This window comes from Ranitomeya imitator, chromosome 2 (genome assembly GCF_032444005.1).
Source record: "Ranitomeya imitator isolate aRanImi1 chromosome 2, aRanImi1.pri, whole genome shotgun sequence".
NCBI lineage: Eukaryota > Metazoa > Chordata > Amphibia > Anura > Dendrobatidae > Ranitomeya > Ranitomeya imitator.
In genome coordinates, this window is record NC_091283.1 from 460509263 (window position 1) to 460524605 (window position 15343).

The window sequence follows — 15343 nt, forward strand, 5'->3', positions numbered from 1 at the left end:
GTCTTTTGATACGGCAATGGACTTGGTTAGAGAATGTGGACAAGGGGCCTTATTGGCAAAAACCGACATTGAAGCGGCTTTTCGTTTGCTACTGGTTCACCCGGACAGCATGCACTTGTTAGGATGTTTTTGGGATGGTGGATTTTTCATGGATCGTTGTTTGCCAATGGGGTGTTCATTGTCTTGTGCATATTTCGAAACGTTTAGTTCGTTCTTGGAATGGACGGTTAAGGATGCATCTGGTCTCAGTTCCTGTATGCATTACTTAGACGATTTTTTATTTGTTGGTCCGGCATTCTCCCTGAATTGTTCTGTATTACTTCATTCAATGGAAGGGGTGGCGAAGAAATTTGGTGTGCCATTGGTGGCAGAAAAGACGATGGGTCCAGTGACTTCTCTGAGTTTTTTAGGTATTGAGCTCATTAGCCACAAGTTTGGAGAGAGAGAGGTCTATCGGCCAATCCAGTGCTACGTGAGGTGTTCCCCATTGTCCTGGCCTTGTCATTGTGGGGAGGGAGCGTTCGGAACAGAAAAATTTGTTTTAGTTACAAGTGGTTAGGGGCCGTGAAGGCTATAAATTCGCTGTCATCTTCCGACCAGGACTTGCTGAGGGTGTTGCAACATTTGGTGTGGGCGGGTTTGAACTTCAATTTGTGGATTACGGCGGAAAACAAGCTTGAGAGACATTACCCTATTCTTGATGCTATTTCTTCTTCGCAGTGGGATCACGTTCAGGAGTTGGCACCTCAAGTGGAACCCACGGGCCGGGCGTGCCCAGGGGAGTTATGGAATCTACCGTTGGGGCAGTGAGAGATTTGCTATCCAGATCTTTGGCAATGGGAACTTGGTCATATTACCGGAAGTCGTGGGATTCTTGGGAGGAATGCAAGACAAATCTGGGGTGGGGCTTAGAAGTTGAAAGCAAGTTGATCTTATTGATAGGCCACAACTGGGAATCTGGGTGGTCCGTTGCAAAACTCAATAATTTCCTTTCGGGTTTGGCATTTGGTTTTAAGTTTCGCGGGTTGAACGATTTGACAAAATCATTTTTGGTTCGTCAAGTGGTGAAAGGTTGGCGTAAAGGCTGGAAGGTGTTAGACGGTAGGCGTCCAGTTTCTTACAAAGTGCTACTGATTTTGGGTCAACAGTTAGAAGTAGTTTGTTCCAGTCAAAAAGAGGTGACCTTGTTTAAACTAGCCTTTTCGTTAGCATTTTTTTGGGCTTTTAGATTGGGGGAATTGGTTAGCCCATCCAAGTATCGAAGAGGAGGTCTACTAAGGCAAGATATTGATATCTTGCCTTAGCAGAGGACAGATTGGTGATAATGTTGAGATCATCCAAAATGGATACAGAGGGAAAAGGCTGTAGGGTGGTTCTTTTTCGGGTAGACGGTTCCCCTTTATGTCCAGTAAAATGTTTGAAAGAGTTTTGGAGGAGCTCGAGTCCAGGGAATTATCCGTTGCTATTGCATGAGGATGGTTCATTCTTATCTCGCTTTCAATTTCTGACAGTATTTAAACAGTGTCTGGTGAAAGGGGGCATTTCTGCAAAGAGTTTTAATGGGCATTCATTTCGTATAGGAGCAGCAACTGAGGCGGCTAGAAGGGGTCTAGGGGATGAGATGGTACAAAGGATTGGTCGCTGGGAATCATTGAGATTTCGCTCTTACATTCGTCCGTCATTGTTATAAGGAATTCAGTGGTATCAGCCATGGTTTTCAGCTATATGGTTGTAATGTTTCTTTTGTATTGCAGAGTCAAGACGTTTGCTCACTTGGATCATGGGTCATTCTTTTGTCTTTTGGGCAGCAATGAGAGCTGATGTTCGTCCAGATGGGAGACAACTAGGAGTGCCAAGAACATTAGGAGTCGTGAGGTAGATCGGCAAACGGGGGATGATATGGAAACAATTGTTACTAGGTCGGCGAACGGTTTAAATAAGGCTAGGATTAAATTAAATAGAGCGGTGTCACGCTTCATAGTGAGGAACGGGGCAATTTTGGTGCGGCATCGGGACTTGGAGTCTGGGGAAGGGGAGTATTGGAGGAAGGATGGTATTCATTTGAATGCGATCGGTCTCGATATGTGGTGCTTGGCAATACAAGAGGGCATTGAAAAAGGTCTGTTGGTTTGGAGTGACAAATGTTTGAGGGGTCAGAACATTTATGCTGGTGGCGTGGGGGGGGAGGTCCTGAAGGTTGGTGGTGCTAATAACTGGGGGCTCAAGGGGGGGATCCCAAAGGTCCTGGACTCCCCTTGAGTGGATTAAATGGAGTGGAACGGAAGGATCACGTGGAGGAGATAACGGGGATCCATGGATAATTTTGAAGGATATTGGCCGGGCGAGTCTCTGTGGGTCTCTGAGCTGGTGCCTAGCGGCTAGAGGCAAGAGGCGACCTGGAGGCCAAGGTTATAGATATTGTCCTGAGTTTTGTGTTATATAGTTTTGGGGCTTCGAGGACTGCCCTCCCCGTAAATATGGTTAAAGTTTACAAATTGTTATGTTAAATGTTAATAAAGGCTGCTGTGGCCAATTAAACCAAAGATTAAAATGATGTCTGTGAGCCATTATTTCAGGAAGGGGGAGTTTAGACGTGGGTTTTGTCAATGGGTGAAGGATCTCCTAGGATCCACGAATACCCGATTGTCATGTGTTAGCAGAAATGTGTAGAGGTGCCACCTATGATCCTGCCTCTGCTGATGAAAAAACTCATGTAAACTGTTCCTGCAGTGACGGATTTGGAGTCTAGAAAAAAACCCAGTGGGCAGTGTGAAAATTGCAAGATTACTAAGTTTATTTTTTTAACAAAGATCTTGATGTGAAAAAAAAAATACTACATTTTATTGTAAAATACATGTAACACTGAAATTTGATATAAACAATGACAATAAACATACTACATGTACGTCAAAGGTCGTTTCCCTACCTATGATGTTGGCTCATATGCCTAGCAGCCATCAAGTGCCTCTAAGGCTGCCGTCACACTAGCAGTATTTGGTCAGTATTTTACATCAGTATTTGTAAGCCAAAACCAGGAGTGGAACAATTAGAGGAAAAGTATAATAGAAACACGTCACCACTTCTGTATTTATCCCCCACTCCTGGTTTTGGCTTACAAATACTGATGTAAAATACTGACCAAATACTGCTAGTGTGATGACAGCCTAACAGCTGCGGGAGGAGCAGTGGTCCGCTGCCAGCTTTTAACCAGTTAAATCCTGCTGTTATGTATGTGTCATACATCCTGCCCCTGTCACATCTTTAGAGGGTGCCGTTGGGTTGTCATGACAGCCGAGGGTCGTCCGACGCCTGTGCCTATTATTATGAGCCACCTGTGAATGCCAGCTTGTGGCCGACATTCATAGAAGATTGTGATTGCTAACCACTGAGCCATCATATATATGTCTGTATATTGGTCCTGCATTTTGAATGATAGTGCTGGGTGGTATCATGGCCACGTTGTGCATTTTAAGACGAGGCCAAGCAACAAGCTCAGGAAAAAAACCCTCCAGTGTCAAGTTTTAATTGTTGCATATTTATTCACTCAGAGTCCTTTCAGACAGCGGAGCCATAGAAACGATTCATTAATTAATCAATTCATTAGCTCACAAGCTGACACTTGAGCCGTTTGCAGCCGACTTCTGAATGAAATTCTGCATTTGTGTCTGAGCCCGGCTCCCGAGCTGCACCATGTGCCACGCAGCTCTGCTGATTAAGGCAGCCTGGTCAGCCAGGGGAATAGTGATATCAACTGTGAGCCGGCTCCTTAACACCAGCAATATTCCCAGAGAGATCGGCTTCAAAGCTCCTGAACATTATTCATTGCAGAGAGAAATATCGCAGACTCTTATTAAGCACTTTGAAGCAACTATACATTCAGGGCTGCAGAACAGAGAAAAGGGGACATGCAAATGTTGGGCGAATCCCGAGAGACTGCAATCATTGTCCCATACAAACAACTCAACGTGACCGTTCTTATTACGACACAGAACAGTGTTTCATACTGATGCATCAGCAGAAAAAAAGTCATGTGTGCCCGAACACTCATTACTCTGACTGCATTGTTAATGTGCACGCCCAAGAGGTCATCGAAATATACTAGTAAGAATTGCTGAAAAGTGGAACAGAAGATCCGGCCCACGATCCAAACACAACGCCGGCCCAAGTAACCACAGTCTCCCAAAGATCAGCCAACTAAAGTGTCACATTGAGAAAAATATTGGATCAATCGCTCTCCGTGTCTGTCCTTTCCATGCGATGGGTGACATTTCAAATACGGCTGACCGGCAGAAAATATAATTGATTGGCACATCCAAAAAAAAAAAACAGATAAAATCTTCAAATTTTATTCCATACATGTCAAATAATTAAAATCCACATATTGGTGATAGAAAAAACACTGGTGCGTTTCGGGCGCTCTGTGCACCCTTAGTCATAGAGAATTCTATTTTTTGGATGTGCTGATCAACTTGATTTTTCTACTAAAGCGTCGCTTTGCTTTCAATCTTCCACCCCATCTAAAATTATTCATGGAGCGATGCCAGTTGCAAGAGATGGTGAGAGAACTGCATGATATTGAAGGGTTTCCAAGATTCTATTCTAATTCCCTGGATCTGTGCACAAGACCCCTGACAAGTCGCATGCACAGGTCCGATGAAATAGCGCAGCAGAGACTCCCCGCGGCGCCCCTGTAGCCGATTTAAACCTGCTGTGGGAGAAGATAGTATATCGAAAATTGTACCTGGTTTTGAAGCTTCATCCACTGAGCCATTAAATACCGGGCTGGAGAATTCTGGCCTGTTGTCATTCATGTCGATAACATAGATTGACAGGTCGATGGGGTTCTCCACCTTGTTGCCATTCATATCCACAGCGTGAGCCCTGAGCTGAAAATAAGAAGATCACTGCTGATTATAGATCATCTGTACAAATAATGGTGTCTTATATATAATTCTTTTATCTTGTTCTGGGTATAAAGAGGCGAGAACATGACCTGGGGAGGTGTAGGGGTCATTGGTGGATGCAGGATGTATAGTTTTTGGTAGCCCTTTACATCTCTTATTCTATATGTACAGAATAATATTGTAGCCTCAGATGAAGAGAATGATAGTGTGACACCCCGGGGTCCTGGTTGTCACAGTGGCATTGCTTTCCTCACGGGGAGAGTGATGTCACGCTTGGAAGCGAGCAAGGATCTTCTTTATTGGATACCACAAGCATACAACATGTTCATACTCCAGGCCAGAAGGGGGAGCCCTGGCCCAGTTTGTGGGTGGCTCCCCTATATATATACAGTGGGGCAAAAAAGTATTTAGTCAGTCAGCAATAGTGCAAGTTCCACCACTTAAAAAGATGAGAGGCGTCTGTAATTTACATCATAGGTAGACCTCAACTATGGGAGACAAACTGAGAAAAAAAAATCCAGAAAATCACATTGTCTGTTTTTTTTAACATTTTATTTGCATATAATGGTGGAAAATAAGTATTTGGTCAGAAACAAACAATCAAGATTTCTGGTTCTCACAGACCTGTAACTTCTTCTTTAAGAGTCTCCTCTTTCCTCCACTCATTACCTGTAGTAATGGCACCTGTTTAAACTTGTTATCAGTATAAAAAGACACCTGTGCACACCCTCAAACAGTCTGACTCCAAACTCCACTATGGTGAAGACCAAAGAGCTGTCAAAGGACACCAGAAACAAAATTGTAGCACTGCACCAGGCTGGGAAGACTGAATCTGCAATAGCCAACCAGCTTGGAGTGAAGAAATCAACAGTGGGAGCAATAATTAGAAAATGGAAGACATACAAGACCACTGATAATCTCCCTCGATCTGGGGCTCCACGCAAAATCCCACCCCGTGGGGTCAGAATGATCACAAGAACGGTGAGCAAAAATCCCAGAACCACGCGGGGGGACCTAGTGAATGAACTGCAGAGAGCTGGGACCAATGTAACAAGGCCTACCATAAGTAACACACTACGCCACCATGGACTCAGATCCTGCAGTGCCAGACGTGTCCCACTGCTTAAGCCAGTACATGTCCGGGCCCGTCTGAAGTTTGCTAGAGAGCATTTGGATGATCCAGAGGAGTTTTGGGAGAATGTCCTATGGTCTGATGAAACCAAACTGGAACTGTTTGGTAGAAACACAACTTGTCGTGTTTGGAGGAAAAAGTATACTGAGTTGCATCCATCAAACACCATACCTACTGTAAAGCATGGTGGTGGAAACATCATGCTTTGGGGCTGTTTCTCTGCAAAGGGGCCAGGACGACTGATCCGGGTACATGAAAGAATGAATGGGGCCATGTATCGTGAGATTTTGAGTGCAAACCTCCTTCCATCAGCAAGGGCATTGAAGATGAAATGTGGCTGGGTCCTTCAACATGACAATGATCCACAGCACACCGCCAGGGCAACGAAGAAGTGGCTTCGTAAGAAGCATTTCAAGGTCCTGGAGTGGCCTAGCCAGTCTCCAGATCTTAACCCTATAGAAAACCTTTGGAGGGAGTTGAAAGTCCGTGTTGCCAAGCGAAAAGCCAAAAACATCACTGCTCTAGAGGGGATCTGCATGGAGGAATGGGCCAACATACCAACAACAGTGTGTGGCAACCTTGTGAAGACTTACAGAAAACGTTTGGCCTCTGTCATTGCCAACAAAGGATATATTACAAAGTATTGAGATGAAATTTTGTTTCTGACCAAATACTTATTTTCCACCATAATATGCAAATAAAATGTTAAAAAAACAGACAATGTCATTTTCCGGATTTTTTTTTCTCAGTTTGTCTCCCATAGTTGAGGTCTATCTATGATGTAAATTACAGACGCCTCTCATCTTTTTAAGTGGTGGAACTTGCACTATTGCTGACTGACTAAATACTTTTTTGCCCCACTGTATATATATATACATATATATATATATATATATATATATGTATATATATATATATATATATTCTGGCTTGGAGGGAAAGTTAGTCAGTCTGCCAGAGACAGGAATTGAGTTCAGTCAGTCTGCCAGAGACAGGAACTGAGTTCAGTCAGTCTTTCAGAGAGACAGAAGAGAGAGCCGTGCAGCCAAGAGGGTGCTGCAGCTCCTGGACAGGGATAACACAGAAAGAACAGATTGTACAGATTGTAGTGAGCATGCAGGAGAGCAAAGCACAGGAGAGTGACAACTGGGGAGGACAGCTGCGATTGGGCTACCTCCCTGCAAAGCGCAGATACCGGTAGCCGAAAGACAGAGGTTGTGAGGGACTTCAAGACTTACACCAGAAACCGGCAGGACAGCTGAACTACATGTCACCTGTCTGCCCTAATACCCAGGAGACACAGTGGCACATAGAGCCCGGGTCGTGATAGAAACCCTGTAAAAAGGCTTGAGCTACCTGTCATACGGGTTAGTGTCCCACCTTTAAGGAGGACAGAGAGAACAGTGAGGACCCAGACAGAAGCCACAGGCAGCAAGGGACTATAACGCAGCGCTAGTAGGGAGGCTTCTAACTCTACCTGGTAAAGGGGACTCTGAACTTGCTTCCAAACTGGCCGGATCCTGCCTGTACCTGTAATCCGGGACTCTGGAAAGTGGCTGCATGAAGTCTTCAGTAAACCAGGTTAAGAGACTGCAAACCTGTGTCCTCCGTTTTCTTTCTACACTACACACCATCTCCGTCTACACACCGGGAGCCCTGGGGACCCTGCTTCACCTGTGGGAAGCTATACCATCTTAGCTGCCATAACATCACCCCAGTAGACCCCATTAAGCAGCGTCGGTCACCTCTGACCGAGAACCACAGGTGGCGTCATGAACACAAACTTCTTTCAAAACCCCTTTAAAGACTTTTCCTTTTACATGGGCGCCCAGGGCTACAGACCAGGTCGCCGCCACCGTGACATTCCCCTTTAAGTACCGGACCCGGTACCGTGTACCCCACGGCCCTGGCGGGGGCGTACCAATGACATCAGCTGAAGAGGTGAATATTAAACCTGTCATGGGGCAGTGACATCATCGACAAATCTCGGCATTTGCTATACACATCTGGCTGTAGAGCCAACTTGAAGAGCTGCTGTAGAGTTAAACGTAGACCAGGCGGTCGGTGGTCCCATCACAGTTATCAGTACATCTGATGATGATCCTTCTGATCTGGAGAGGATTATTACCAGACACTGAGCCATTTTGAGCACATAATCCTTATAATACTGCAATATTGTGGAGTGTACGGCCAGTTTTCTTCTGACATGCTGCCAATTATGAGAAGTCCAGTTACCATTATGTCCATCAAGATGACTGATAATGGTACATTAATATTAACTCATTATAATGATACTGTCTTATCCATTTTCTCTATGTCCAATACAATACAATACAATTCTTCTCATCTGGCATCCAACTGGTTAATATTGAAATGATCCAAAATACTGATAATCTGTAATTTTGTCTGAGGTCACCTTTCCTACCTCCCTATAAAGGTTTTATAGACTTTTATGTAACAAGGAAATACAAACCCCTCTTGGAACTTGATCCGTATCGGCAACCTTTTAAGGATAATTACCAGTATTTAGTTAGTATATTGCCCAGCCACGTAGTATATTCCCCAGTCACGTACTATATTTCCCAGCTACGTAGTATATTGCCCAGTGACGTAGTATATTGCCCAGCCACATAGTATATTGCCCAGTCACGTAGTATATTGCCCAGTGACGTAGTATATTGCCCAGCCACATAGTATATTGCCCAGTCACGTAGTATATTGCCCAGCCACATAGTATATTGCCCAGTCACGTAGTATATTGCCCAGTCACGTAGTATATTGCCCAGCCACATAGTATATTGCCTAGCCACGTAGTATATTGCCCAGCCGCATAGTATATTGCCCAGCCACGTAGTATATTGCCCAGCCACGTAGTGTATTGCCCAGCCACGTAATATATTGCCCAGTCACGTACTATATTGCCCAGCGACGTAGTATATTGCCCAGCGACGTTGTATATTGCCCAGCCACATAGTATATTGCCCAGTCACGTAGTATATTGCCCAGCCACATAGTATATTGCCCAGTCATGTAGTATATTGCCCAGTCACGTAGTATATTGCCCAGCCACATAGTATATTGCCTAGCCACGTAGTATATTGCCCAGCCGCATAGTATATTGCCCAGCCACGTAGTATATTGCCCAGCCACGTAGTGTATTGCCCAGCCACGTAATATATTGCCCAGTCACGTACTATATTGCCTAGCTACGTAGTATATTGCCCAGCGACGTAGTATATTGCCCAGCCACATAGTATATTGCCCAGTCACGTAGTATATTGCCCAGTCACGTAGTATATTGCCCAGTCACGTAGTATATTGCCCAGCCACGTAGTATATTGCCCAGTCAAGTAGTATATTGCCCAGCCACATAGTATATTGCCCAGCCACGTAGTATATTGCACAACGACATAGTATATTGCACAGCGATGTAGTATACAGCACAGAGCCACGTAGTATACAGCACAGACACGTAGTATACTGCCCAGTGACGTAGTATATTGGTCAGTCACGTAGTATATTGGCCAGTCACATAGTATATTGCCCAGCCACGTATGTAACAGGTTAAAAAAGACTTAAAATAAAAAATAAACATATACTCACCCTCCGAAGGCCCCTTGTAGTCCTGACGCCTGTGTGCGGTGCACGCGGCAACTTCCGGTCCCAGTGTTGGTATGAGCGCAGGACCTGTGATGACGTCGCGGTCACATGACCGTGACGTCATGGAAGGTCCTTCTCGCATAGCATCCTTGGCACCGGACCTGCCGCTTGCACTGCCAAGGACAGCGCTACGTCGAAGGGTGAGAATAACCTTTTTTTTTATTATTATTATTTGTAACATTAGATTTTTTTACTATTGATGCTGCATATGCAGCATCAATAGTAAGAAGTTGGTCACAGAGGGTTAATAGCTGCGTTAATGGAGTGCGTTACACCGCGACATAACGCGGTCCATTAACGCTGCCATTAACCCTGTGTGAGGGCTGACTGTAGGGGAGTATGTAGCGGGCAATGACTGCGGGGAGGAAGGAGCGGCCATATTGCTGCCGGACTGTGCCGGTCGCTGATTGGTCGTGGCAATGGTTGTGGGCGTTTTGCCACGACCAATCAGCGACTTGGATTTCCATGACAGACAGAGGCCGCGACCAATGAATATCTGTGACAGAAAGACAGCCAGAAAGACAGACAGACAGACGGAAGTTACCCTTAGACACTTATATAGTAGATATATAGACCAAGCCCAACATAAAAGTTATTTCTTGCACCTTTTGTGTCATTTATATAATAATAATAACTTTTATTTCTGTAACGGCATCAAATTATATAGCACCCTACACTTAAGAGGGGATTTGTACAAACAAAATAAGACTTTACAGAGTAAATTAAATAATTAAACACATACTAATAAGAATGAGGAGTGAGTGCATGATGGAGGATGTGGAGACAGATGAGTAGTAGGGACCAGATTCTGAGGAAAAGGTAGGAAGGGAGAATAAAGAATAGGTTAGTGAGGGTAGGTGATAGGCCAGTCTGAAGAAATGTTTTTTTAAGGCACAGTTAAAAATGTGGATACTAAGAATAAACTGGATTGTGGAAGTTAGGTCAGGAGAAGATGTGTGTAATTGGGTGTCATCAGCAGATAGATGGTACTGGAAACCAAATCTCCTAATGCTTAATCCAATAGGGTCAAGTTATAGGAGAGGGGTCCTAGGACTGATCCCTGAGGAACCACAAAGGTAAGGGGAAGAAGATCCTGCAAATAATACAGTGACGAAGCAGTCAGATAGGTAGGAGAAGAACCAAGAGATAGCGGTATCCTTGAAACTGATAGAGCGGAGCATAGGGAGGAGCTGATGGTCCACAGTGTCAAATGCTGCAGAGAGATCCAGTCGATTAAGAAGTGAGTGGTGACCCTTAGATTTAGCTGTTATAAGACTGTTAGAGATTTGATGTGAGGCAGTTTCAGTAGAGTGTAAAGAGCAGAAACTGAATTGTAAAGGGTTAAGAAGACTGAGAGACACCAGATTTTATAAGAGAACACCAAGCATTCTAGGAGTTTAGAGACAGGTCTGTAGTTATCAGAGCAGTTCTGGCACAGGCATGATATGTATTTTTTTTGCAATAGGTTATGACAACATGTTTGAAAGATGAGGGTAACATACCGGATGAAAAACAGAGGTTAAATATTTTAGTTTGGTGGGTACTGACAGCCAGGGAGATAGACCGGAGGAGGTGAGAGGGAACAGGTTTACTGGTGCAGATGGTAGGGGAAGAAGAATCAGAGAGCCTTGTAACCTCTTTTTCTGCGACCAGTATAGAGGCTGAAAGTGAACTTGATAAAGTGTAGTAGGGAAGAGAATGGGGATTCGGAGACAATTTCCTGACAGATAAGGTCAATTATTATTTTTTTTAATAATTTGCCAGATCATCAGTGCTAGGGTTGGTGATTGGGGCCTGCTCTTTAGGACTTAGGAAGGAGTGAAAAGTGTCAAAGAGTTAGGGTCTTTGGATAGTTAGGTGATTATAGTGCAGTAGGTGAAGTAGGCTTACCTAGGGAGATCAAGGGCAGAGTTATATGTTTAAAGCATAAACTTATAATGGATGAAGTCCTCAGGGGACAGGGATTTCCTCCACAGACATTCCTCACACATACTGTAGGTCACTCCTTGAGAAAACGTGTTTGCAGTGTGTGCCAGGGTTGGTGTCATCTATGCCAGGGTGTTCTGTGTGTAGGGGGTGCGGCTTTATCGAGGGCACTTTATATTGTTTTATCGTAAAGTAGGGACATGAGAGGGAAAAGATTGGGGCCAATGATAACTGCAAAATAAATTTCCCAGCAGTCCATTGCTTCCCCTTTGTGCTGCAAAACTTTCCTTTCTTCCTCCTTCTCTTGCACTCCTGACTAGCCCCACCTATCTGCGGTGATAACTCAAAGCTTGTGCTGAAAGCTGGCTGACTGATGAATATGTGTTGTGCATTCTGCTTTTGGGTTCCCTCCAGTGGTTGTAGGTGGGAATGCAGGTGTCTCTGAGTCGCAGTCCTGGCCAGGTGTATCTGCTGATTGCAGTTCTGACTGGGATATTTAGATGTGCAGGATTCATTAGTCCTTGCCAGTTGTCAATGTTTCTTGTGAAGAGTTGGATCTCTTTCTGGCTTCTTCTGCTTAGCTGCCAATTCAGCAAAGATAAGTGTCTGTTTCTTTTTCTGTGGCACACATGCAGTGTGCTTATATTCTGTGCTATTCATTTGTTTTCTCTTGTCCAGCTTAGACTGTGTCAGTGTTTTCTCAGTCTTGTTGGATTCTCTGGAGTTGCAGATATACACTCCTCATCTTTAGTTAGATGGTGGAGTTTTTGTATTTTCTGCTGTGGATATTTTTGGGAAGGATTTTAATACTGACCGCTTAGTATCCTGTCCTATCCTTTCCTATTTTAGCTAGTGTGGCCTCTTTTGCTAAATCCTGTTTCCTGCCTGCGTGTGTCTTTTCCTCTACTACTCACAGTCATTATTTGTGGGGGGCTGCCTATTCTTTGGGGTTCTGCTCTGAGGCAAGGTAGAATTCCTACTTCCATCTATAGGGGTATTTAGTCCTCTGGCTGTGTCGAGGTGTCTAGGATTTGTTAGGCACACCCCACGGCTACTTCTAGTTGCGCTGTTAAGATCAGGGTTTGCGGTCAGTATAGTTACCACCTACTCCAGAGAAAGTTCCATGCGGCTCCAAGGCCACCAGATCATAACAAATATGTAAAATAACACTGGTTTCCAGTGTTATGTAGTTTCCTGTTGTGAATTCTGCTTTTGGGCTCCCTCCGGTGGTTGTTAATGGTAATGCAGTTGTCCCTGGCCTGCAGTCTTGGACAGATGTATCTGCTGATTGCAATACTGACTGGGGTATTTAGGTTTGCAGGACTCATTAGTCCCTGCCAGTTGTCAATGTTTCTTTGGAAGTGTTGGATCTCTCCTGGTCTCTCCTGCTTAGCTGCCAATTCAGCAAAGATAAGTGTCTGTTTCTTTTTCTGTGGCACACATGCAGTGTGCTTATATTTCAGTGCTATTCATTTTGTTTTTCTATTGTCCAGCTTAGACTGTGTCAGTGTTTTCTCAGTCTGGTTGGATTCTCTGGAGTTGCAGATATACGCTCCACACCTTTAGTTAGGTGGTGGAGTTTTTTGTATTTTCTGCTGTGGATATTTTGGAAGGATTTTAATACTGACCGCTTAGTATCCTGTCCTGTCCTTTCCTATTTAGCTAGAAGTGGCCTCTTTTGCTAATCCTGTTTTCTGCCTGCGTGTGTCTTTTCCTCTACTACTCACAGTGATTATTTGTGGGGGCTGCCTATCCTTTGGGGATCTGCTCTGAGGCAAGATAGTATTTCTATTTCCATCTTTAGGGGTATTTAGTTCTCCGGCTGTGTCGAGGTGTCTATGTTTTGTTAGGCACACCACACAGCTACTTCTAGTTGTGGTGATAAGATCAGGGTTTGCGGTCAGTATAGTTACCACCTACTCCAGTGAAAGTTTTCATGCTGCTCCAAGGTCACCTGATCATAACAGTTTCCACAGCTCTGCTATGTTATATGTTCAGCTCAGGTACGCCTTCTCCACAGATATGTAGCACTTCATTAAGCTAATCTGCCTCCTTGAAAAAAACATAGTGGAAGTACAGCAAAACTGAGACCAGCAGAGCTCAGTTGTGTTTGATGCCTGATGCCGACAGATCAGTGATGAAAATCAGTAAATGCTGCTCTATCGATGCATTTGTCAGAAGATTATCTTCTGCCATATGCATCAACAGAGTTGTATTTCCAGTTTCACATCACTAATCTGACAGTACCAAGCATCAAACACAGCTCAGCTCCCTGGTCTGAGCTCTGCTGTAGTTCCACAATGGTTATTTCAAGCTCCATTGTGGAGGTTTAGCAGAGTGCACAACAGTTGATCCCTGCTGAAAAAGCTAACAGATTGTTTTTATAAAAATATGTATGCAGCCATATTGTTGTTGCAGGCTAACTCCTCCCACAAAGTATGTCCTGACACTAGCACTGGCTCCATCAATATGTAGTCCTTCATTGTACGTGCTGCTACGTTTAGTAGTGAAAGCTACATGCTTGCAGAGCAAGAGGATATTAAAGGGCCAGCAGCCATCAAAATGCAGCTGCAAGCCTGGGCACTGCGGTCCTCTGAATTCTGCCCCGGGGCCAGAGAAAAGGTCATTGAGGGCCTGAGGTTCCCCATTTCTGCTTTATGTCAATGATGGAGGCACAACAGAGCTATGCTTGAGGCATGCTGAGAGATTAAACTCTGCATGATCGGCCTAGAGCACTGGAACTACAGCAGGACAGATCAAATGACAACTGGAGGGTAAATAAAGCCTGGAGGACAATCCTTAGGGGGTGATAAATTCAAAACATGGTCAAATGTAAAAATGAGTTATATTTTCACAAATTAATATTTATATGCATTGCTATAAAACCACATTGTGAGTTTTGGAAATAACCCTTTAAGGTAAATCATTATCCACATTAGACAAATCTATGGTACTTTTATTTTCCTGTATGTAGATTGTCTTTAACTAATCAATCCTGCTGGCAGTTGTTACGCCATTGAGGTGCGAGTGGCTGGTTCCCCACCAGATGTGATGATTGTGTGGGTTCACTGATCTGACACTGAAATGATGCTGTCATATTATGCAGAGCTCTCACTGGGGACTTACTAGAGAGTGTTTTATGAATGCGGAGGAATAAACCAGACAAAAATTAACTCTTATGTTATCCAAATGTTAGCACATTTGGTTTTGGAGAGTTTTACCTACTTTAAACCATTAATAGCAGGATCAAGAAAATATTTATGCTCTGGAGCCAAAGATCAAAGAAAAGCTACATCCAGGGTCCATTTCATCTGACCTCAAAGTCCCAGGACAATTTAAGGAGGTGAAGCACAAGAAGAGTCCGGGGGTGGTTACCTTCTCGGCTCCGTGCCTGGAACCATTGAGCTGTGCTACAGGTTCCCCAGGGGGCAGACTTAGAGACCGGGACAGGAGGAAGCCAGGCAAAGAGCGGGAAAGGCGCGCGCGCAAGGGTCAGAGGCAGCGTGTGCAGCGGTCAGAGCAGGACGCAGCTGCACTCCGGGAAAGAGAGAGAGCTTCCGGTTAGAGGACAAATACAGGGAGATCACCCAAAAAGACTGCATCTTGTGAGTACATGAAAGCAGACTCTGCTGTGACTGGAGAGGGGCGTCTTGACACCCGTGCGGAGTCAGTGGCCCGTGCAGAGACTGTGACCCCTGATACCCACGGTACCAGTGCAGAG

The 15343-nt window shown here is 44.5% G+C and overlaps 1 protein-coding gene across 2 annotated transcripts in view; it reads right to left on the minus strand.

Annotated features, from left to right (window-relative positions):
* The window catches only part of CDH4 (cadherin 4), a 1112924-nt gene that overhangs the window by 98807 nt on the left and 998774 nt on the right, over window positions 1–15343 (minus strand). For both annotated transcript variants that reach the window (XM_069751205.1, XM_069751206.1), the window contains one exon: window positions 4742–4886. In XM_069751205.1, coding sequence (XP_069607306.1) covers window positions 4742–4886 — 145 coding nt within the window. The remainder of the gene's footprint in view (window positions 1–4741; window positions 4887–15343) is intronic.